Genomic DNA, 23,598 nt, shown 5'->3' with positions numbered 1-23,598 from the left:
TTTGCGTGGCTGGGTGCGACGTACAATCTGTGTTTCGGGCAGTGATTCGATGTTCATGGTAAGCCAGCTCAAAGTCAAATTCTTGGTGTCTCGTGTCTCAAAGAGAGAGTGCTAGCAGTGATCTGTGACCATGTTTCGTTGACATGGGCAATAGTCTACCTCAGCGCGCTTGGATTCTACGACGGATAATAAGGCTGTCTGACTTTTCCACGCATGAAACGAAACCACGTACACGGACAACCAAGATCCACACTCCCATCATGTCCTCCCTGCCCACGGTGGCCAAGCCCACCTCGGCCTACAGCCACACGATTACGATTCGTCAGGGTCACATGTACTCATGGAAGTCAGAGCATGAGATGGAAGGGAAACAATGCCGCGGTAATATTTCAAGTCCAGGAGGTGGATTTCATGAGTGCGTTCTTCTCTGTGCTGTGTTGATCACCTGGGGCGTCGTTGCAGGTGCCGAAATTGGCATTGGGGTTGGTACCGGTTTGATGAAAAGGCACTTCGTGTACGCAGGGGGGGTTGATGGCAGGTGTTGACTCCGGCAGGAAGCAGTACTGAAAAGGTTGAGCCAGCTTATATCCCTCCACAGATGTGTTTACCCGTATCGACGATGATGACTTCTAATGACAGCAGTCGATTGTGGCAGTAAGCCTATCCTTTGCGACGATCTCTGTCCTGTGCTTTGGCTTGGGTTACCATAACTGTTCCACGAAATGACTGAATTAAGCATCGCCTCTGGCTGTGAGATTAGAACTTCAACGATGGAGATGTTTTTCGTACCCAAGCAGGGCTATATTTGTTCAGTAGATGCGAATGTATCAGTCATTAGGGTACGGTTAGCGTTTTCAAAGTCATTGGAGCTTTAGATACCCCTCCTGATCACACGCTCGAACAGCGAGCGACAGAAGAAACTTGGACAAGATGGTACAACGACTTAGACGCAGCCACAATGCGCTCGGGAGCCTCTCCCTGGAAAGTATATTTCTCCGAAGTGCGAGTTGGCAGTGTAAGTGTCGCGTTTTTCCGGATGTGGTGGGAGCACCGCTACCGGTGCTGATCATTGCGGTTTCGTTAGGCGTGGAAGAGCACAGTGTAGGTATCGCCGTGACGTACGAACGTGATATCCAACGGTATCAGCTCAAGGCATGGCTACGGCGGTGCGGTCAGCCACCTCGGGCTGCGGTACGTCGATGATGATCACCGATACCATAAAGGTTATTGCGCTGCGACATGAGCCCGTCCCGTGGAGGCGTTAACAAGGATGTCAATGCTCAAGTTGCCGTCATGGTGTTCAGAATTATTTGACTTGCAGTAAACGATCTACTACGAGTAGATGGCTGACCGTGCTCTCTGCTTGGTAATTCAGGGAGTAGCCACAGATTTATGGCCGTGAAGTTCTGCATCATTGTTCGATGGAAGGTCGTGATGGGTGGCTGTGACAGTATTAGCACAGCCACCGCTCGCCCAGTGTGGGCGTTGGGCTTGCGGGATGTCGTTTCGACCCTTGTCGTCGAGTCGTTGCCCGTCGCAGGTTTGCTTAATACCCCTCAACTAGCACCCGATACCAGCCAGAAAGATTCCCGCCCACATCCATATCCACTACCAACAACATCACTACCACCATCCAGGATGTCGTCTGCAAGACGACAGCCATCTACGGCTTCGCTCGCTAAATATGCACGATCAGCGTCTGCGGCTCCAGACGACCACGTCTCTTTCAACGGCGCTCGCTCCCTTGACTTCTGCAACGCGTTCTGGGGGGTTGGCGATGGCGGCGTTGATGTCTTGTTCGCCAGGATGAGAGGTGCTGCCAGAACGATGGAGGAATTAAAGAATTTCTGGAAGGAAAGGTGGGTTCGCTTGTTCTTTCGCTACATACGTGGGTGGCTATGCTATCAGAAGTCGACGGATGATTTGTTCATCACCGATTTCATACGCACACGGAAACACCGTGTTTCGTTCATCTGCCACTCCTTACTTCCCATACATGAACGAAATCATTTCTCTTTATTCCCCACTATATGCCTGAACTGACGGTCACTGCCAACTACCACATGAACAGAGCTGCCATTGAAGAGGAATATGCAAAACGACTCGCCAAGCTCGCAAAGATGTCTATAGGCAAAGACGAGATAGGGTAAGTGTCTTCCTTACAATGGCACTCGAGTTAGGGTATCCTGTGAGCAGCACAGTCATGCGGACACCTGCCGGTCACGCCATCTACCCACGGACCCACCTGATCACATTTTTATATTAACAGAGAACTTCGCAACTCCATTGACACTCTCCGTCTTGAAACCGACAAACAAGCCGGAGGTCACATGCAACTTGCCCAACAACTCCGTACGGAAATCGAAGGTTCCGTTGCTGCCTTTGCAGCCAAGCAACAACAACACAAAAAGGTTTACCAAGCAGCAATCGAGAAAGAGTTCCGCACCAAACAGACGCGTGAGCAGCACGCCTCCAAAGCACGTGAGAAATATGAATCCGATTGCGTGCGCATCAATTCGTACACCGCTCAGAGTACCCTCGTACAGGGTAAAGACTTGGAAAAGATCCATCTGAAGTTGGAAAGGGCACAACAGACTGTACAGGTCAATGAGAATGATTATGCACAGTTCACACGAGTGTTACAAGAAACAGTTCAGAAGTGGGAGCAGGATTGGAGGGCGTTTTGCGATAGCTGTCAGGATTTGGAAGAGGAGAGGATGGAATTCGTGAAGGACAACTTGTGGTCATATGCCAATGCTGTTTCTACTGTCTGTGTCTCTGACGACGAGGTACGTCCGCTTTACCTTCCTGCTTTTTTGCCTGCTCAAGAAAATCTTCGTCAGTCCTGTGAAAAGATGCGTCTCGCACTCGAACAAATGGAACCAGAGAAAGAAATGGACAACTTCGTTCACGACTATGGTACCGGCAATGCCATCCCCGAACCCCCCACTTTCATTAACTACGCCAACACTGATGCGCCGCCCGTCAATCATAACAGAATCATGACCCGTCCAGCGGCATATGCGAGGGTGACACAAAGGGTGCTGAAATCTATGTCAGCCCAGGAAGAAGAATTGCCATTTGACAACGGAGCGAATCATGCGGGTGTAGGTGCTGGCGGAGGACCTCCGACGAGGGGTGCTCCGACAGAGGCCGATCTTTCGAGGAGCGCAACGCATAAGTCGCAGAGGTCCCAGGCGAATGGTATCAATGGACATGTTTCCCCCTCTCGCGAACAAACTTCGTCAGCTATCCAACAACAGGCTCAGACTCAGCAAGCACAGAGACGCAACAGTACCGCGTCTGGACTTGTTCGTGCCCCGTCTCAAGCGCGTACACATGGGCACTCCCACTCTCAGTCCTATTCGCATTTTCAGACATCCTCGGCGGCTCATGTTCACCCCCCAGATCCTGTCGATCCTACTGTATCGAGCACGCAGCTTGTGATCGGGAACAAAGCATGGGAAGTCGACCCTTCTAAAGATCCTCAGCAACAGAGGTCCGGTCCCAGCACCGCACAATCGGCATCACGCACATCCCCACCCGTTGGCATCGGTGCGGGTGATGACCCGCTGGTCAAGCAAATGGCGGAATTGAGCACGGCTGCAGCTGCAGCGAAGGGACCCGAGCGACGGCACACTATACGCAAGGATACTCCAAGTTCGAGGACATCCCCATCTTTGGGGGGGAAGCCGTCGGAGACTTTATCGACACCTGTATCAGGGCTCAGTTCAGGATCTAGCCCCAATACCAGGGACTACCGCAATAGCGGCGATGTCGTTGTGGGGTCGTATCCACTCGCACACTCGCGCCCGTCATCTCCCAATCCTGTCCCTCCCACTGCGGTACTTGCAGGGCCTCCGTCTCGTGCCGGGGCATCCTCGGCATCTACATCGTTATCTGGCACGTCAGGCCTGTCTGCGCCAATGTCTGGGGCTGGGATGCCTGCATCGTCGGCGTCGGGGGGTGTACCTGTCGAACAAGTAGTCGCGAATTATCAGAGGCCGTTCCCCGGCGAGCCGAGGAGTAGAGCGAATTCATATGTCGGTGTAGCCCCTCCGCCCATTGCTACCGGTCAGTCCCCTTCTGGTGCCGGCCAGAATCCACAACAGATGCAACATCAGGACCCAGGACCCAGGCCGACCAGTCGAGCTGGGTACCCTGGAATAGGAACGGCATCATTAATGGCAAGTGGTCCTTCTCCTGTACGTGGTGCGAGTCCTGTGGGCGGTTTCGGGCCAGGTGCTGTGCAACCCTATGGAAAGGGGATGGGGGGACCGGTCGCCGTTGGCGGGGCGCCGCAGGGCGGGAGTCAACAACTTATGAGGGGAACGAGTATTTCGTATACGCAAGGATCGCAATCCCTGCATCATCAACAACTTCAACTACAGCATCATCCACAGCACCAACCACAACAACAAAGACCTGTGACGCCTTCGAACCCCGTCGGTATTGCTCTCGGCCCGGACGGGCGTGTCGTACACGACCAGATGGCAGTTCAAACCGTGGCGCAGCCGCAGCATCGACCGACGCATTCAGTAGGGCAGACTCCGGTGTCACCCTACAGTGCAGGAGGGTATGGCGACGGCCGTATGGGTGGCGGTGGCGGCCAGGTACTGCCACCTGCCCAACCACCCTCGAGGAACGAGTATTATGGTGCTGTTGTGCCCGCGACGACACAGGCTCCTCCCGGGCCATACGGTAGTCACCCCGCACACTACGAATCGCACCATGCGTCTCATTATAGTGCTCCCCCGCCCTCTCATGCACCACAACCAGCAGTGGTGGCACCCCCATCATCATATGGCGGAGGCGGAGGCGGAGGGTATGGTCCGCCTGTACGTCATCCGAGCGTGAGCGGAGGTGGTGCATATGGTAGTACTGGACAATACCCGTCTCAGCAGGGGTATCAGCAAGGACCTGTCGTGCACGGCTCTAATAATCAGCAGGTAAGGTACTATGGGGGGTCAGGTGCAGGAAACGGTTTCAGAGCGCCGAGTCCGGCCGTCGGGAGGTCGCCGTCGCCGCAACCTCCGAGGGGACAGTATGCACCGACATGTTCATACACGGACGATGGGAGGCCAATCTTGTTTTATGGTGCGTTCAGGTTCTCCCATACACTCATGTGTGCTGACGGATCTGTTAATTACACCTTCCCCCTGCTACCGCTAATAACGCAAACAGTCAAAGCTTTGTATGACTACGCTGCTACGATCGACGAGGAGTTTGATTTCCAGGCCGGGGATATCATCGCTGTGACGGAGACGCCAGAGGATGGGTGGTGGTCTGGGGAGTTACTGGATGAGGCGAGGAAGCAGCCCGGGAGGCACGTGTTTCCGAGTAACTTTGTGTGTCTGTTCTAGGTTGTGTTTTCGTATGATGGTCTAGGATAGCGTTTGTATCAGGAGGATGGACAGTTACAGACGCGATGTAATGATGGTTCGCTTTCAGTAGTTCAGTTGCCCGAGACTCTTGACGAGTTACTTTACACGGGTAGTAGTCCGCACCGCCGTCGCACCTCCCTTTCTTGGTTGGCCCGCTGGCTGCAGTGGTGGAAGGGTACCGACGTCATCTAACGGAACCACCCTTACGTCCGAGACCTGTTGGCAGCTCCGAACGTTTGCCCTGACTTCAACTTCGGCTAGCAGATCGATCACTGAGATCAGGTTGCAGTATTGACTACTTGGAGTCCATGCAGTGAAACCAATACACTACTAGGAGCACATTCTGTCCACTTTCTCCCTCACTGGTCCCACGGAGTCTTCAAAGGCCAGGCTTGTGGTCGTCGTTCCTAACCTTTTCTGACATTGATCTATGACCTGTTTCTCAGCATCTGTTCCACGCACGTAAATGATCGCAAGTGCGCATTCACTCGAGGCTCGCAACATGAGAAGGTTAAGTATAAGTCGTTGCTAGCGAGAGCCGGTTTCAGCTATGATGTATGCATATCAACTTTGACCCCCCAGCTAGCTTACGTCGGCTTTAGGTCGCATTGATGTCACCTCTCGTCAATATACTAGTGTACAGAATATACGAGAGGAAATTCACTCGTTGCTGTCTGAGATACTTACCTACCTTAAGTGTTAAGCGTTCGCGAACAGTGTTGCCCAAATCCGGAGATAAGATTCCGCTTGGCACTTATCATCGGAGGATGAGGGACCCACATGTGCCTGGTTTTGCAAGGCGTGTATCCTAGGCGGCCTAGGAGAACCAGTCAAGATCTGACATCAAAACAAGTGGCAAATACGTACGTACTTACTTCATATACAAGTGCTTGGTTGGTGGAACGTGAGTGTTTCAAGCTGTTTTAGGGTGTTTCAGTGCTCGGAGCTAACTCTACAGCCAGGTTCATATCCGCAATCTGATGAACGAGATAACGAGAGTACTGTCATTCCGGGTTACAATCTGTCAAACGGAAAGTAACCCGCGAAACCGCAGATGACCCACAGTGCGATTCTCTAGTGCACACTTCCGGGTCTGACATTTTACATCAGTATCCGTTGGATATTTTCACCTGCTGGTCATCTGCATAGGAATGGAAAACAATAAGGTTACATACTAGAGGGCTTGAAGCGGTCCCCAAGCCATCTATGGGATAGATCTGCGTGTTTATGCGACGTTATCGGACAGTACTATACTGGATGGTTGGGTATCAGTGGCGCGGAATTGTGTGGGAGCCTTTTTCTTGTTGCTCTCACCTAGTGTGCTGACGATGGTCAACGGTAGAAGAGGACTTACCATAAAACTAAGCAGAGCCACACTTATACAAGCGAGATTGAGTTAGTTCTGTTTCATGTTTCATAGGTCGCCCGACACTGGTATGTAACGGTTCAACAGTAGAAACTGATCAAGATATCAGCACACCACACGTCAACCCTGAACATTACGAAATACAAGTCAACTTCGTTTCATCGAAACAGGAGACTTCCACAGTCTCAGAAAGACCACGCCGTGCAGCTCTTTCATTGTGCCGCCATGGAGCACTGTACTACTCGTCCCAGTCCACATTACGTCCCGAATTGGTTAGGGCCGTGTACCTCTCCGTTTACGCACCTGGAAGCGCACTAGTGCGAACATTCGAGACGGCATTCCAATAATGAGCCGTATTCTTATATCCGCGAGTTATCCGACCGATGGCAGTAGTGTCCATCACTGACATGGATCAACTAGAACCGTCCGTGAGATTCAAACTTTGTAAACATGGGGAGATTTGAGGAAACTTTACCTAGTTTGAAATCAGTACTGCCTTACTGTGGACGCCAGTTCGACCTCAGAACCTTTGAGGGGTGCAGACTCGAGGCCAAGGGCCACCTTGCAACAACCGCTGTAATCGACGCAAGCTGGGAGCCTGAAAAATTTAGGCCTATAAGGTTGTTTCGCCCGTACTCACCGCAAATATGAATGATCGGCCGTAATTGTCAGGACCGCATCTCTAATAAACCTGCATGTGCTATGTCGACAGTGGCGTTATCTGATCATTCGGTGGCGTTGGCATGCTATACTGTAAGCAGAGACCTACCATCGGATACCCAGTTTGACGAGGTCAGATGGCCCAATCCAAGTGTTCTTGCCAGGAAGTCGTGTCGAGAGATCGACCATGTTCCATGGAAAAATCTCATCATCGGCAAGTTTCGTGAAGAGTCGGCCGATGCCCGCGTTCTCGCTCAACCTTGATTACGACAAGCACTAGTAGGCCAGTATTAATAGGTGGGTCGACGGGTGTAACGCTGACCTGATGAATCAGTCACTCGTCGAGATCAACGGCAGGAAAAACGTGGATGATTGAATCGAGCACAGAGGATGTCAATCAAACCCGTATATTTCATCCCTTGTTCCGCAAACCGCGGTGGTGACGTTAATCCATACGCGTACTTCAGTGACCTAGTCACGATGCACCGTTAAAGCTCCATCTGATACATATCAACGTCTTGACCCTGCAAAATAGGGACCCACAGAGGCCCACAGTAAGGCGGGAATGAACTGGTACATATGCCTAATCCGGACCTTCACATGTCTTCAGGTTTCGAATGATCGAACGGCGAATGAGTTTGTGGGGCCGGAACATAGTGAACTTCTGTGCACGACTCTGAAGGGGAAAGTCAGGGAAACTCTAATGACGAGTTTTACGTCAGCATATACGCATGACTTACCACTTACGAACCTGAAACCGTGTCGGTCAAAGGTTTATGCGAGTGCGATAAACTTTGACACCAAAATTGTATCACTGGGTCCCGTACAGCTTACCAGACAATGAAAGGGAAACATTTGTTTGTTGGAGGGAGAACGTTGAAGGGCTGTCCTTAGGATCGGAGATTTGGTGCCATATTCAGAGAAGCTGCATTCAGAGGTTCCTGTTTTGGTATCTGGGACCGGGACCGGGAACCTCTGGACGGAATACAAGAGAATACAGCTTTAGGAATTCGAGGCTGGGCGGTATGGAGCTGTGACCGGAAGATCATATCATCTCAGATAGTGGGAATCGGAAGATGTGACATGGCCGGAAGTAAGCTTATGCCGCTGCTAACTAGGTATGCGGGGTACCAGTTAACCCAGTATGGATTGACAGGAACACAAAGATACGGTTCCAATGGCGCAGCGTGGTATAAAAAGGGCACCCCCTGACCATGGTGAGCCCATCACTCCCTTACAAAATCTAAGTATTTGCACACACCCTCGACCCACTCACCGAGTTCTCTGCTCTTGCCCATCTCCTCATATTATTCATGCGTCCCTACGCCATCTATGAGCATCCCGATTTCTCCGTCTCCTCGGAGAGCGAAGCCACACTTCGCAAAGTTGCGGCTGCGCTGACTGTCGTGGCAGCGTCGTCAGCAGCCGTGTACGAGATCCTCGTGCGCAAATCAAGGTCCGTACCATATACTTGTCAAGGGGCACGTACCTGGGCACACCCACGCTCTTACTCTCGCCTTTGACTTTTTCGAACGTGGACGCTGACATACATTTCGTACAGTCTACCTTTCTTGTGAACAATCACATGTATCACTGCTCGTTGTTGGCATTGTTTCTCTCACTGGCTTATGAATGCGACACATACCATCAGACACCTCCGATTAATCTCATTATCCCTGCTTCGCGCACCAACCGCACAGTACTCCTATTCATATTACCTTTTTCACGAACACCACCGAAACGGTGTAGGATATCATAATGATCTCTGAGATTTGTACAGCTCTTCGGTTCGGAAATTTTCGTGGTTAAACCATGGCAGAGGTAGATTGCTTGGTGTATCATTCAGCGCTCTATAACTTCCGTCTTACGGTTTTTTCTTCCCTGGATTCTTGTGTATTTTGCTGTGACTGTGTCAGCTTCTTGTTATGATGTAACTTACTTTCGATTGGTCCAAATTTCTCCATGGAATAATGATACCACGCTTCATCAACTTTCAGGAGTTTGCACAGGAGGAATATATGTTTTTCGAATGGGTGATGCAGGTAGGGATTAAACATCGAGGAGAAAAAGAGGGGACTGTGACGTTACGGCTACAGTTGCTGTATCTTCTGTTGAACCTTGTCCCTAACGGTCTGGTACGCGCTCATTAGGGTCTGCTCATTGATCACGATCTCCGTTGTGTCCGCCTTCGGCCTGCTCACTCTCGATGCGATCGTTGTTGAGTCTGTCTCGACGATAATTCTGATGGCGCCGACGGCCTCATCAGATATCAGATCTCCGCGAACCTCGGCAAAGCACGCACCCATCATCAATCGTTTCATCCAAACACAACAACACCAAGTCCAAGTTTTCCAATACAACTCGCTTCTCCACCTGATTCCTCAGCAGCAGATGGACAGCGTCACATACGGCTGTTAGTGCACCGTGAAGCATGATCTCGTTTTCGGCAGGCGAGCCGATAATATAGAAGATTAGGTCGAGAGAGTGTCTGTATACCGCAAGCTGCGAGTCGTAGAGGATGATGTCACCTGCGTTTTGCCATGGTGTTTGTAATGATACGCCGCGTGATGTGTACGGTTATGACGCGGGTGATGAATACATGAATCAAGCAGACAACGGAGTGACACACCGCCGGGTTTCTTAGTCTTCGCCCACAACCCCTTCTCGAACGCCCGCTGATCCTTGAGGGTATTGAGGTGTCTGTTTGCCTCGGAAGCATTGGGGTGGCTTTTCGGACGGTAGTATTTCGCCAGGACACGGTGTCCCTCAGAGTCAAGGATGAGAAAAGCGCTGACCGTGAACAGCGAAAGGTTCATGGTTGTAGTTGAATGGCGTTGGCGGCTGGCTAGCCCGTCGAGGAGTGCGTTGGAAGTTGTTACTATAGCACGTTTAGGTCGCGTTCAGAGGGTGGGAAAGTTTTTCCCACTGCTAAATAGTAAACTGCCACCATCGTACAAATTGGTAGTTCCAGTGGTTTAGAGTATAAAGTCACACTGTATTAAAGACCAGGAGAGGCTATGCTTATACCATATCATAGTCAACTCATTACACCTTTCGACGCAGGAATTATAGGAGGATGCTACCTCCCATCTCACTTAACACTGGAAACAACGTGTTAATCACCGTTAATTAGGGAGTATACCGGGTGTCCTAATTCAAGGTAAATGTACGTGGTAATCGGAGGAGCTTATGTTTACACTAGTGTGGAAAGTGTCGACATAGATTCGCGTACGGGGTGGCCTGTTTTGCGGATTTGCAGCGAATCCTTGTCTTTCGCGAAGGTACAGTACGTTCACTTGGGTGAATGTACTCGTCAACTTGTGCCGTGAGGTAAATGAATCTAGTCGGTACTTCTGTTTGCTTCTCCATGAGATGCGTGTGGCAGGGGGGGGGGGGGGGGTCTGGGAATGTCTGACGCATGCACTCTACTCAGTTCTAGCTTCGTTCGGTGGTATACTTCAGGTTAGGTAAATCGTCGGCATGAACCGATGTAGTACGATTTGGGTCCGTGCACCCATGATCATGTGGGTGAGTGACACATATCGCAGAACTCAGTAACGGACACCAGATATACTGGATCCTCTAACCTATCAGAAACGGGGCAGGTTCCATTCCGTAAGTGGACGCTATCCGCGACAGCACTAAGGTTGCTTACTGAGTAGCGTCGGGCGCTCTGCTTTTCAGACTCCCTAGCTGTGTGGTAACTCCGACTTCGTGTATTAGGTAGGGTCGGACTGTTTCGCAGCCTAGCTTGACAGGTCAGCTATCCATATAAGTCGCACCACCCTACCCGACTCCACGCCGCACCGGGAAGTCAGCAGGGGCGCAAGGCGTAGCCTCTTACCTGACTTACATTGGAATGGATCCTACAGGAAAAGCTGGTGGCAACTCTAGGTCGGATCCGCTGATTAGCAAAAGCAGCGTCGTCTGATGTGGCAGTCACATCCGACTCCGAGGAATCTGTAGTAGTAAAAGTAACTGGCTACGTATCGTCTACTATTTTTCCTGTGTGCATTGTACACTGTTGCTGGGTTAGTGCGTGAGAATTCCGACAACCGAATTCGACCCTCCACGTGGTGGTTTCCCCGCTTGGCACCTCCAAGATGAAGGTGAGAGCAACCCCATTTCTACAGGCCGCAGCCGTGGTGCCAGTTGGATTTAAACTTGTTTTGTGCCCAGGTGTATACTGCGATGATTTTCTAAAGTATTTTTACGAGACTTCTACAGCAAGTTGGAAAAATCGGAGAATATGAGGAATGTGCTTTCATAACACCTGGCATGGGTGCGTCCTATCCCCGCTGTAACATCTGCAGAACGCCTCTGTCGTGCTGTGCTAACCTGCATCCCTGTTACACGGGTCAGTTTATATTCCTACGGCAGCAGCTCAGACGACCACCGGAAATCAGGATGTACTGCAGCAAGTTACAGAGGACAGGGTCGAAGTTGTTGTCAATGACAGAGATGTCATAGTTGATCTCCGCAACGTTATAACTGTCCTCAGGAAGGTTAGAGACGCTTCCTTCTTATCATAACCCCAACTGAGCGAATTTGTCTTGCAAGGTAACCCCTATGAAGAGGTAGCCTGTGATGTGTACAGACTTATAACGGGTACACCGCACGTCTTGTCTAGGTATGAAATTGGGCGTGCGCCCGTTACGCCGTCTTGCGGGCTTGACATTTTTTCAACTTCTCATGTTCTGACTACTGCATAGCGAATAAGATGGTCAAGTTTCAAACACGTGTATAACGGAGTCCGGATGCATGAAATGCAGCTTTTGGGGCTGTGTCATGAATTCGTCTGCAAATGCGGGCTTCCATTCATTTACTTCCTGTAGACACCGCAGTGTCCCTTCTTTGCACCTGCTGTGGTCCATGCACTGGTCTCGTCGCCCCTTTTGGTTGCTCCAAAAAACGTGTGGAATGTTCATTGTCCGGTAAATATTTATTTCGTTCGGAGGTTCCGCAGGAACCGACCGTGCCATGACGTTGCAACTTAAGCACAAGGCGTCGTATTTGCCTTCGGAAATGGCACACACGCACAGTTGTGATCGTTGAGGACAAGCACAGCCTGAGTCGTAAGTGGTCGCAACAGTAACCTTGCACATATTCTCACGCATTTTGCTTTGCGCCCTGACAATACATATAGACGTTTACTGGCTCGTGGTACTGATTATCGATGGCATCTCACTGATAATCTACGGATCTCAAGTATTCATTGGTACAACATGCAACCTTGCGACCGAGTCATCCCCACGTCTTTACGTCATTCGAGGAGCATTCGTTCTCTTGCATCCAGTGTCTCGGTAATGTGCGAAGCGAGGCAATATGGGGATGTGCCTGCATGTTCACCGTATTCAGTACAGGAATTTGTACCTCCTTTCTCCACGGACACGCTGAGATCAATCCGCGTGGATAACGACCCATAGAGTCTGTCGGCGTGTTCATTAGCGCCTGTTATATGGATGGAACCTACAGGTTAGTCCGTGGAGACTTCGCTTATATTCTTATCGCCGAGACGTATCATTTAATGGCGCCGCCGGGCCAGACCGAGGGCGCAGACGGGCAGCTCGCAATTTCCGCTTTCGTCGCATTCCGGATTTGTGGCAAATAACTTTTGAGATTCTACGGCGCGTGCGCAGTTGCTGCTGCTGAGCCCCCTTACTCTAGGATCTCCGTATGTTGCTTACTGGTTGTGATGATTTGGACATGCCATCAGGTTCTGAACGAAGAGGCTCGTGCTTGACACACAGCCTGTCAACGGCCTGATCGAGCGTCAAATCTTTTAACGCTTCGGACCTTACCATTTGATGGACGGCTCATGCCTCATGAGTATGCCCGCGCGTTGTGCTCATGACTATGATATCACACCATTTTGTCTCTCCGCTCGCACCTCTCAGCTCAGCTTTACAGCAACACAATGGTAAGGTGTGGAAAACGGCGCGCGCCTCGTGTTGGTGGTGTTTCCGGCGCAAAACTCGTGGTGCTGCTCTGCCTTTCGTTCCCCTGCAATCCTGCGATGGTGCCATGAACCACCATATAAATTCTTCTACTAGTGCTGCTAGGGATGCAATCAACTTTTCCCTCAAGCATTCTCCATTCGGTCGTCTTTTCTTCCCATAAACTCCAAGGCACTATACCATCGTTCCTTCCCATACCCATAACCATAATCATACATATACCAATCCTCATACCCATACTCGTTGCATCCCCTCCCATTCTATTATGTTCAGTAACCCCCAAGCAAGCTCATCCTCGTTATAGTAAGTGGTCATGTTCCGGGAATATTGTCGGATCATGCTGACGGTTTTATGTCTGCACCAGCGGGGCGTTGACACCAACGGCAAAGCGGGATCGGCACGTTGTACCAGGCGAAATGGAAGAAGTCACTGCTAGGGAGCAAAGAAGCCAACATAACACGCAACGTGATGATCTTCCATCGCGGTATGCTTGTTTCTTCGTCCGCGCGCGTGGGAGTCTGACCTGCAGTATGTTGATGCTTAGGAGCGATAATGACGTATCTGGAATACGTAGCTCGGTGACTGTGGATCTCCCACGTGCTGGTCACTCGACCTCGCTCGGGTCAACCGGACCTAGACATCAATTACAGCCAATTGGAGGCAAATATAATTACAGCCTGCCTTCTCACACGCCCTCGGAGACTACGTATGTCCTCGAGGAAGCCCAGGGCAAGAGTCTGTGTGATAGGCTGGGTAATGTCCACTTTTCCCCTCAGCTCAACGAAAGGCAAGGCCGCGTTGAGCAGGGTCGAACACACGTATCACGCAATGCAACACGGTCAACAAAGACGACAGCATCCTTCGATGCTTTTTCGTACGTCATCACCCCTTCATTGTAGCCAGATATTTGCTCACCTCATTTCCACGCACTTCGAATACAGTTCGAGGTCTGCACACTGCGCACATCCAGGGGATGTTGCCGGTGGTTTTCGGGGCCCGAGCGCTGGGGAGTACTCAGCTGCATGTCACCCTGACTTCATTCCCGGACACGAGCATGTAGGACCCTCCGACCAAGCTTGGTATGGTGACGTCAGTACCCAAGAACTCGTACACCCAGCATCGACGATCTCAGGCTTTACCTGCAATCTTCCTTACGAGTTTGACGACCGTCACATTTATAGCAGCGACGGGTCAAGTTCTTCATATGATCCGTCATCGTTTACGGATGGATTTGTGCAAGACACCGCACGCACGGGAAGGACTAGTCAGCCAAATGCCAGTCCCTCGCAGCCTTCTCAAACTCCATCCCCGATCGACTTGCGACATCGACGTGCACGCGATGAGCCGTAAATCTGATTGTGGCTATGAGGCGTCACTTTTGATAGGCACGATGGCTACCGCGCCCGAGTCGGACGCAGTCCATAATCCAGGGGGCCACATTCAAACAACGAGTCGACTTGTTGGTGATCGTGATCGTCAGAGCGGGCTGTCGCAAGCACCATCTTTCGTGCATTGTCAATACCAGTCACAGCCGCCGCGCCCCTCGCAACAGCTCCCCTCTCGCACTTCATTCGATCACCCTTATGCATATATGCCGGGTCCCTCGTCGCAGCCATTGCGTAGTGATGTCGATTACCTTCCCGTTTCCAACCCAGGTTCAGCTGCAGATTCATCTCGAACTTGCGCGCCTGGACGTCCGGTAACTGGCCTGACAACTTTTTCTTCGGTCACTCTCTTACAACCTCACTCGGCACCCCCGGTGCTCCATGAAAAGTCGTGTCTGCCTTTCCTTGGCGAATCTCATTCTCGCGTCCGCCAGACAAACGTGGTATCACTACCTTCATCCCTTGGACGCAGTCCTCAGTCGTCGTTCAGGCACCGCGTACCCGGGTATGAGAGGGATTTTTCTGCCCCTGTGTATATGGATGAGTCGGAAATGAGAGCAGAAGGTTGGAGCACTACGCCGTTGCGGCCAGCTGCGGGCTCGTCCCAGATCGCACCTTCGGCGCGGCCCGCCCCAGACCCTTTCGGAAATACCTATGGAACGTCGATGTCAGTGCAGCCCTCATCGTCATCCGTGGGGACGGAGCCAACATCCCGTCACATCCGCCGTTGGTCTTCGGTGAGCGTTGGCTCGACGCCGACATCCCACTTACCAACGGCGTTCCAGGCTACCAGCCCGTTCCACGCTGCTCGACTTCGTCGGCATTCTCAGGTTGGTCCATCGGGACCATCACCATCATGCCAACGCACCACCAGGAGAGCCTCTTCTCCGAGCCCAAGCCCGACTCCAGGCCTCGGTCACATGCCTGCTCAGGCCGAGACATTTGACACTAGCATAGAGGGAACGTCATCCACAAGTTCCACCGCTACTGCCAGCGGAACCCCACAAGACCACCAAGTGGTGGTGTGCGACGGTCTTCTTATCGACGAGGAATCTGTGCATAACGCTCTTCAGAAGCCTGACAAGTTGCTGCATGTATATGAATGCTTCTGGGACCGCGAGAATACCGCATGTGGAATGTGGATCGAAGGCGACCAGCCTAGCATCGCGGACCATCTTCAGCATTTCCATGGGTTCAAAGGTGGGGAGACGACTACTCGTTGTCTTTGGCGCGACTGTCCCAAGCCGAACATGAAGGGAACGAGCATCGCAAGGCATGTAGTCACTCACGTGGGCTTTCGTATCAAATGCGACACGTGCAAGCACGAGTTTGCAAGGGGTGATGCATGCAACAGGGCTCACATCAGGTCTCACTGTACTGGGGTGGCACAACCTATGTATGGGGAGTTGCAACGCGTGCTTGATGCACGCAAGGTCGATCCTTCTCATCGTCTCATCAAAAAGAGACGTTTAGAAGAACTATAGATACTGATTAGATGTTTTCTAGGACAGAAGCAGGTTGCAGCGATCGTTTCGATATCTATCTTTGCCGTCGTTGGGCAGGAACCCGGCATGCGACCTTGCTTCATCGTAACTTATGTTTCTCATAACCTCACTTATATACCCTCAAGTTGTTTAGTTGGTTACCCTAAAATTCATCCTGTTCAATTCCTATTCGTAATTTACCGTACGGGCTAGAGTCTGTAGTGCTTTGCTGATATCTGGACTGGACATTTACACAACTCCATTGGTTATATTACTGTAAGAGTTTCCCCTTGCGCCAGTGCTTGGTATACGAGCTGAACTATATGGTTGGGAATGTGTGGTGCGTTAAGAGGTCATTGTGTCAATATTGGCTCAGGGGAATGATAAATGACTCAACGGTGACACATAGGAAGTGCACGCAAGTACTTTGTGAATAGTGTACAGCAATATTGTCATTCCTATCTCTTGGTGATGGATCGATCCTGCATCACCTACGCCACCCATGTAATCCCTTGTTCGGTTTGTGTGCTTATAAGGTATATACTGACATTGGTGCCTGAGCTAACCTGTGGTCCAGTCAGTTCTGATCACAAGTCATGTCAATTGCAACGTTCTACGACAAACCTTGCCCACACACATTCACACAAACTGCAGACCACACGCAGAGGCGCCCGTGCACCCGATCTCCCACATCCCACCCTTCCTCACCCATTTTTATGGGTTTATGCCATTCAGAACAGTTTGTCTAAGAAGCGCTGCGGGGAATGACGGACTGTTCCAGATGGGTTTACATATCCCTGTCAACAGGACATCCACACGATCCTGAAGTAATGATGGGCCAAGGGAATTCGAGGGACCCTTGGATCAACCATGTATAGTCATCAATTCAGTTTTTGTCCTTTAAAAACAGGGAAAGGGTCTATCCACTATCAGATCGATACGCCCAGATAACTCTCAATCACTTGTCCATCCACACCTCGTGGCGAGTTCATCAACGAGTCCGCCTTACTTCCAGATTACCGAAACAGAATGGGCATTCCGGGCGGGTTTGGTGAAAACCTTTCGTAGCCAACACGGACTGTCTGCTCATTTTCTCGCGTAGGTTCTACCCTCATCGGAGGGTTGGTCTCCGCTATGTCCGACTTTCCTTGGCCCTGTCATGTCTCCGGCTCTCATGTCCTTATTTCTCGTCAAGGTTATACGGCATAACGACTCTCCAGGGGCGTTTCAAATCGAATGTTGAAGCTGGTTATCTGCTTACTGGTTATATAGACCTATGTGTACTACATGGACTACTCGGATGATGCCTTGGCCATGAAGATCGTGGTTGCTGCCATATGGTGAGCTAGGCCAACTTGGGACGCCCTTCAAATCCACTCACAGGAAATCAGGATTCTCGATACCCTACATGCCACGTTCAGTGAGTGTTTGGAGCACATATATGAATTCATGGTTAACGGTGGATTAGTGTGTCATATCTTGTATTACTACCTGGTGAAACCGACCTGTCTCCTGTTAACTGTCGCGCTCAAACACTCTGGCAGATAACTAGTTACGGCGTTCCGACGAATTTGGAGTATATTATCTGGTTTGTATGCCTTTGCAGTCCAGAATCACTTCCCACTGAGATATGCCAGGTCATTGCCAGTACGCGCACTCAATTTTCTATCGGGCGCTGATTCAGGATGTTTTCCTCACTTAGGCGACGATTCTGGTAAATGTGTGTCCCATTCATCTCACTACTGTTTGTAAGACTTAGCTGTATTGCAGGCATTCGTGATTTCTATCGTTCAATGGTAAGTGACTATTTATTATGCCTTGATGCTCATAAACTGAATATCGGTAGCTTCTTTGTGCATCAAATATATTACCGTAGGTCCTATTAAATGTCTCGAGACTTTCTTGACGGCACCCAGTCTGTCGCTCTCGTATGAAGTGGTTAGTGGTTGCCCCAGCTGTGAGTATATTTGCTTGCGATGACAAATGCATCATCTAGTAACATAGTTGCAATAGATCCTATTAGTGACAGCTCACTTCGGTGAGCTTTTTGTTGAACTCATGAGACATTTTTAACGGCATTCAACAGGGTTTGACATGGGTTAGTCCTTTTCTTCACTTCACCCACGAGAAACCGATTCTAATTGACAGTCAGAGATAGTTGTTCGGCAGTATGTCAACCTATCCGACCACGCTCACAAAAAACTGATCTCTTTGCATAGATTCGCTAACCCCAAGCCCGGGGTTCTTGCACAGATTATGGTAGTTCCATTAAGCGAGAAATTGGTTCACCGACTCACAGTCTCATTCGTTTCTAGTTTTCCGGGGTGACTCCCGCTTTGGCCACCGTCGCACTAACTGAGGTTCTGATTACAGTGTCACTCTGCATACTTTTCTACGATAGTGGCTCTGGCTCTGCGTTCCCAAGGTGACTCCAGCCCATGTCAGTTCAAAAGTTGGTTCATTCCTAACCAACCCCATCCTAGAACGAAGCGTCTCATGAACACGCTTATCATCTATGCTGTCAACCGGTGTTTGCTGACTTCGTAGGTTTGATCCCCCCTCGTTGGTGACCATGACCCGATTCAGACTTCTGACTGTAGACTAGTTGCCCTTGCAGACCTCATCGTGGTACGTATGGCTTGTTATACCACGATTATGTGGTCCTCACAGTTCCTTCAGACCGCTGATGTCCAAGATACATGGTCAATAGCGTTGGAATTCGTCGTTGAAAAATGTCAGTCAGTTTTCCGTGCCGTGCAAGCGATAGACGGAACACCCCAGCTCATTCTTGAATAGTGTATGCCAACTCGCTTCTGGCCTCACTGAACTCCCGGGAACACCTTCGATCAAAGGGTGCAGGTACCCTTTCAGATCTGCGCATCAGTGCTGTCCACCTTGCGAACCCGCCACAGCTTCCAGGAAACGTTGAGAGCTCTACGGATGGAGCAAGGTAGTTCGATATGCCCAAGATCGATATTACCACCTATCCTACTTTTGATAAGACTATGGCATAAAGAAAGGGAGTGGCGTAATTCCAGTAGTTCCATGCTGCGTCTGCCATTTGGACAACATAAAATGGTGCAATGCCTCTATGAAATATCATTTATATGCGCGATGCTCCTCTTCTCCTGTGAGGCTAACGAAGGGTCTATGTACCTATGTGAAGCAATGAGAACCTAATGGCAGGTCGGAGAGTGTCTTAAAGCAACGGATGCAGAATTTTCGGTATGAGAGATCGACAGACCTGTGCAATCTCCAATGTCCGAAGTTCACTTTTCCCAATGCTAGCCACATCCTCGACGCAAGGGGGGATTGTACAATCGAGTGCGATCCTCTTGCACTCGTTGTGAGGCAGCCACATCAAGAAGAATGCATTGAATGGTTACAGCAGATCTACCAAGCCCCACGTAGCAGGAATGTCATCGTCCGCCAGTACATCAAGGGACTGCCAGCGCCAGGGACAGGTGAGAGCGTATGGAAATTTACGTATGAACTTTCAGCTTTTAGTTCTTGGGGTTTTGCCAAACCATCCGTATCAGCAATGCCATAGACAACCCTATCTTGGATATCACATAGTAGTGTCTCCCCCTGATCCTATCCGTGAGATAGCTTAGCATACCCAAAGAAGGCTGTGACCATTTCATGAATTTGAGCTTCTAGTCGACGGTCATTGCGTGTAGCGATTGACAGGACTAGCTCGCTGTACTGGTGACTACCCTCAAAACGCGATATCTGTGCGCCCTGATCACAAAAGACGCCAGCGAGCAAGTTCATTTGCTGTAATGAAACAATGGACTGGTGCGCCTTGTTTCTGGATCTCCGTTCCTCAGGTAATCTCTGAGACAGTCCTGAGTCGATGCACGGTTTGTATGTCCTAGTGAGAAGAGGGCCAGTGCCACGCACACAAGAGATGTGTGGTATTCGTCGACCATGCTATCGATTCCGCATGAACCATTCTGCAGAGCATCGCAAATGCACAACCGTAAATTGCAAATACATACCGATGGGTTGATGAATAAGTAGCCCGCCTCAGGAGTCCAATACGCAGAGCATTCCACATCAATTCTGTGAGATTTGCTTCCTCGGGGTGAAATTGGCAGAAATCCTTGTGAGCGCATGCTTCATGTGCAAATTTACACATGAGCAAAGAAATTGATCCCTATTCAGTTTCAGCACCCTTGCTCATAATGCAGAACTGTTTCCTTCCATCATTCAATTTTTTTTGCAGTACCAGATGTCAGTTTCTGCTGGTCCGATGTTATGCATTATGAGCAAGTGTACTGCACCCTATCTCCCCCAAAGCGAGCAAGGACCCCGGCGGCAACCCCGTCCCCTGGTGTATGTAAGCAGTTGGTCACGTGAACACGCAAGGTTTGAATTTCGATTGTACAGCAGCTGTACGTATGTGGTACGAGCAATCATACATTTTCCAACAAACAGTGTTTAATTCCAGTACGCTTGTGCATACAGTCCAAACACTTGATTCGACATCACTGGGTTGTACAGCGATATGTCATCTTTTGAATACTTCTTCTCGCTCTGCAGCTCGTTCAGGATACTCAAGACGGGTGTCTCGATAAAGTCGACGAAGACGAGATCGATAGGCGTGTCGTCCGTCACGTTGGGAGGAGAGGACATCATATAGTCGGGGATGTCATAGGAAGGAGGGAGGGTGTGAAGTGTGTCGTCGCCATCTTCGGGGCATGACTGCCAGTCAAAGTGTGAGTACAAACTCAGTTTACAAAATATTAGAGAAACAATTTACTCACGTCAACGGTGACATAACCGAAGTTCAAATCGTGTCTTCCAGGTTTTCCGTGTGTGGTATGCCTCTCCGTCTCCCCTAGCCATGTCTGGAAACGATTGTCGACATAACCAAGCTCCCACGATTTCGCGTCCATCTCTGTACGCTTCTGTTTCAAGGAGGTGGTTGAAGGGTTTGTTGAAAGCCGGTAAGACCTGGTTAGCGACCCGCAAGGTGACCCCGGAGATGTATAGGAACTGGTCAGGATAAGGCGAGGCTGTGAGCTGGTCGTTCTTCGTGAAGGGACCCTTGAAAATGTCGAAGCGCAGGGTTCCCGGAGGTCGCAATGAAGAGACTGGGTATGTCGGCGCGGGAGTTGTTAATTTTGAGGGCTGTAGGTATAGCCTGAAGATATACAAACAGTCAGAGGAGAACGGAAGCTGCGTTTATTAATACTCAGATCCTCGATAAAGAGGGTCAGAAGGGAACCATCAGATGGATATGGATCGCTGGTCCCATTTCAAAATGGGCCACTCATCACATGGAAGAAAGGAACTCACCGTGTCATCGTGTAGTCTCGAGGAGAAATGCCATACTGGTAAGAAAGGCCATACTGTTCTGCGAGGTCATGGAGACCTTCGGTGATGGAGCGACCATACCGCGTGTCGAAAGTGAGGTTGGAAGTTTTCGTATGGTACTGCAGTCATCAAAGTCAATCTTATAGGAATCGCAAGGGCGATACGACACGTGCGATCTGCGTGACTCTGCTTACATACCTGATAGGTAACCCTGTTCTGATCCAAATACCTCCTACTGAACTTAATGTCGTTCGCGTTGTCCTTCCCGGCATTTAAATTGGCGCCTAGGTGGTCATTGAGTTCAGGAAACTTGATTGACGGGGGGGTGCATACTTACTCATCCACCCTGAAGCAAATGGAATTACGTTGAAAAGTAAGTTGAAACCAGGGGAACAGCGTACCGATGGTTTCCATGTAGCGCCCACTCTCCATTCCCATAGACCTGCCATCGTACTGCTGGCAATCTCGGATATGAGTGTGTCCTGCACATTTCTGAGCTGCTGTACGAGCATCTCAAGTTAAGGAAAGGTACCTCCAAAGATCATAATAGGGGTCAAAGGGTGCACAGCACGAATTGCGTTGAAGACAACTGGCCCTGAGAAGGGTCTTCAAACTTTCCGGTGTAATTTTCCATTTAAACACACTCACAACTATCATTTGACACGGCCATATGACTACGGGAAAGCACACGTCCAGTTCACGTATCATCGAGAACGACGAACATACCCCACAAGGACAATGACGTCGGGTTCTTCCGCAATCGCTTCTGCAAACTGATGGAGTAAGATCAGTTCATTTGTTGATCTGCGGAAACATCTACACCCACCCAAGGTTCCTTGACCATTTTAGCTACCGGCTGAACAGTGGTGTTGTGCGCATTTCCTGTGAAATCGAACAACACGCCAAGGGAGGTCACACCCCGTCCCCTGTGAGGTGGATCATTCAGCCGTGTACTTGGGAATGAGCTATATACTCATACATCGCGGTTGTAAACTTGGCATACCGACCTGTGGAGGGGAATGATCCAATCAGTTTTTAACCTCACGCAGTCGGTGAAAACTACGCACTCCCAACAGGAACGCTCACGGCCTCTCCATCAGAGTTAAGGATGGTAATATTGACGTTTGAGGTGAGATAACGTCCCTCAAAATGGGGGATGAAGCTCTCATACCTGGTAAGTATATCAGAGACATCATCAGGGGGACAGAGTATAATTCATAATACGTCCAGAAGGGTGATCAGTGAACGTACATGTCATAGGTATCCTCATAAACGTATAACTCGTGACTAAAATATCCTTCGAGTGAGATTATCCGAGGGTGCTGTATAGCGTACGCACTTGCCAATCGTCATGACATCATATGGAAGGCGTTCGACGAACTTGTTAGACTACAAGCCAAACAACTCAGCCATGACACGGGAGCATGGCGAATCGTTATACCTCGTGCGCATCAATTGCCCCAGGCGCATACCCATCGGAAAGTCCAGTCCCTGAAAACAGAGTAGGTTGGTTGCTATACAGTGTATTACATCATAGCTTACCGTCATGAAGGTCCCCGGAATCGACCAACAGGAGGTCGACACCTTTTTGCTATAATTGACGCATCAACGAGCGAGATCCACAGATCGTAAACAAAGAACTTACCTTGGCTATAAATTTCATGTGGGTAACGAAGCTCGCAAAGTCGTCCAAGATCACCACTACGGAACGGTCAGTATCGTACTTCTCTATACTTACCCCTCCCGAATCAATGTGGAGGGGTATTGAAGTACATGCACCAATATCGTTACCTACTCTTACCTAAAGCTGGGTTCTGGAAAGCTGGTTTTTTGGTGGCCAAGAAGCCACCCTATGAGTGTCAGTGGTATGAATCACGTTAAAGTCGCCCCACACAAGTGGTCGGTGTGGGGATGTGAGTGGGACTTGAGGGTACTCCTGCTTCTCGACACGGCTTTGGCTGCTAGCCTCGCGTGCGGGAAGACGGTGGCTTCCACAGGTCACTGCGAGGCCTGTGAGGGCAAGCAAAGGTAAGAACATGA

At 50.2% G+C, this 23,598-nt stretch overlaps 7 protein-coding genes across 7 annotated transcripts; 5 read left to right on the top strand and 2 right to left on the bottom strand.

The window, feature by feature from the left end:
- Window positions 1–1,638: 1,638 nt before the first annotated feature.
- Window positions 1,639–5,363, top strand: F5J12DRAFT_907188 (uncharacterized protein; the record flags this gene model as incomplete). Its single annotated transcript, XM_051748892.1, has 5 exons — window positions 1,639–1,859; window positions 2,072–2,146; window positions 2,270–2,789; window positions 2,844–5,097; window positions 5,185–5,363. 5 exons carry the CDS (start codon window positions 1,639–1,641, stop codon window positions 5,361–5,363), a joined length of 3,249 nt encoding a protein of 1,082 aa, XP_051596301.1.
- A 3,094-nt stretch (window positions 5,364–8,457) lies between these two features.
- F5J12DRAFT_403917 (uncharacterized protein) lies at window positions 8,458–9,215 on the top strand. The gene is made up of 3 exons (XM_051739254.1): window positions 8,458–8,503; window positions 8,567–8,891; window positions 8,972–9,215. Exons 2-3 carry the CDS (start codon window positions 8,724–8,726, stop codon window positions 9,167–9,169), a joined length of 366 nt encoding a protein of 121 aa, XP_051596300.1. The 5' UTR covers window positions 8,458–8,503; window positions 8,567–8,723; the 3' UTR covers window positions 9,170–9,215.
- A 187-nt stretch (window positions 9,216–9,402) lies between these two features.
- F5J12DRAFT_855825 (Longin-like domain-containing protein) lies at window positions 9,403–10,310 on the bottom strand. Its single transcript, XM_051746687.1, has 3 exons — window positions 10,040–10,310; window positions 9,713–9,938; window positions 9,403–9,651 (listed from the first exon to the last, which is right to left on the bottom strand). The coding sequence occupies exons 1-3, from the start codon at window positions 10,224–10,226 to the stop codon at window positions 9,501–9,503; spliced, it is 564 nt and encodes a 187-aa protein (XP_051596299.1). The 5' UTR covers window positions 10,227–10,310; the 3' UTR covers window positions 9,403–9,500.
- Window positions 10,311–13,632: 3,322 nt separating this feature from the next.
- Window positions 13,633–14,717, top strand: F5J12DRAFT_896507 (uncharacterized protein; the record flags this gene model as incomplete). Its single annotated transcript, XM_051747951.1, has 4 exons — window positions 13,633–13,670; window positions 13,732–13,851; window positions 13,912–14,241; window positions 14,309–14,717. The coding sequence occupies 4 exons, from the start codon at window positions 13,633–13,635 to the stop codon at window positions 14,715–14,717; spliced, it is 897 nt and encodes a 298-aa protein (XP_051596298.1).
- Window positions 14,718–14,757: 40 nt separating this feature from the next.
- F5J12DRAFT_896506 (uncharacterized protein) lies at window positions 14,758–16,236 on the top strand (the record flags this gene model as incomplete). The annotated part of the gene is made up of 1 exon (XM_051747950.1): window positions 14,758–16,236. One exon carries the CDS (start codon window positions 14,758–14,760, stop codon window positions 16,234–16,236), a length of 1,479 nt encoding a protein of 492 aa, XP_051596297.1.
- Window positions 16,237–17,395: 1,159 nt separating this feature from the next.
- Window positions 17,396–19,190, top strand: F5J12DRAFT_785633 (uncharacterized protein; the record flags this gene model as incomplete). The annotated part of the gene is made up of 15 exons (XM_051743269.1): window positions 17,396–17,431; window positions 17,509–17,576; window positions 17,620–17,656; window positions 17,781–17,883; window positions 17,939–17,956; window positions 18,007–18,032; window positions 18,083–18,108; window positions 18,153–18,193; window positions 18,241–18,274; window positions 18,456–18,495; window positions 18,552–18,661; window positions 18,720–18,779; window positions 18,837–18,864; window positions 18,907–18,970; window positions 19,033–19,190. 15 exons carry the CDS (start codon window positions 17,396–17,398, stop codon window positions 19,188–19,190), a joined length of 849 nt encoding a protein of 282 aa, XP_051596296.1.
- A 1,243-nt stretch (window positions 19,191–20,433) lies between these two features.
- On the bottom strand, window positions 20,434–22,949 carry F5J12DRAFT_855767 (Metallo-dependent phosphatase-like protein). Its single transcript, XM_051746686.1, has 15 exons — window positions 22,898–22,949; window positions 22,810–22,845; window positions 22,626–22,729; window positions 22,538–22,565; window positions 22,385–22,484; window positions 22,285–22,331; window positions 22,207–22,232; window positions 22,091–22,153; window positions 21,960–22,040; window positions 21,757–21,842; window positions 21,541–21,677; window positions 21,402–21,489; window positions 21,196–21,372; window positions 21,006–21,149; window positions 20,434–20,943 (listed from the first exon to the last, which is right to left on the bottom strand). The coding sequence occupies exons 1-15, from the start codon at window positions 22,909–22,911 to the stop codon at window positions 20,680–20,682; spliced, it is 1,395 nt and encodes a 464-aa protein (XP_051596295.1). The 5' UTR covers window positions 22,912–22,949; the 3' UTR covers window positions 20,434–20,679.
- Between the last annotated feature and the right edge of the window lie 649 nt (window positions 22,950–23,598).

The sequence above is a fragment of the Pisolithus orientalis genome (genome assembly GCF_024613125.1).
Source record: "Pisolithus orientalis strain OTSU chromosome Unknown F5J12scaffold_40, whole genome shotgun sequence".
Lineage (NCBI taxonomy): Eukaryota > Fungi > Basidiomycota > Agaricomycetes > Boletales > Pisolithaceae > Pisolithus > Pisolithus orientalis.
Note: the sequence above shows the minus strand (reverse complement) of the source record. Positions and strands in the feature narration are given on the sequence as shown.

Excerpts from the sequence above, each read along its gene's own strand:
- F5J12DRAFT_855825 (XM_051746687.1), bottom strand. The coding sequence starts at position 10,226 with ATGAACCTTTCGCTGTTCACGGTCAGCGCTTTTCTCATCCTTGACTCT. Across the intron at positions 9,939-10,039 it reads GAAGACTAAGAAACCCGGCG|GTGACATCATCCTCTACGAC; the intron begins GTGTGTCACTCC and ends GGCAAAACGCAG. Across the intron at positions 9,652-9,712 it reads GATGAAACGATTGATGATGG|AATTATCGTCGAGACAGACT; the intron begins GTGCGTGCTTTG and ends CGGCGCCATCAG.
- F5J12DRAFT_403917 (XM_051739254.1), top strand. The coding sequence starts at position 8,724 with ATGCGTCCCTACGCCATCTATGAGCATCCCGATTTCTCCGTCTCCTCG. Across the intron at positions 8,892-8,971 it reads TACCATATACTTGTCAAGGG|TCTACCTTTCTTGTGAACAA; the intron begins GCACGTACCTGG and ends CATTTCGTACAG.
- F5J12DRAFT_855767 (XM_051746686.1), bottom strand. Across the intron at positions 22,485-22,537 it reads GCCAAGTTTACAACCGCGAT|GGGACGGGGTGTGACCTCCC; the intron begins GTATGAGTATAT and ends TCCACCTCACAG. Across the intron at positions 20,944-21,005 it reads TCGGTTATGTCACCGTTGAC|TCATGCCCCGAAGATGGCGA; the intron begins GTGAGTAAATTG and ends TTTGACTGGCAG.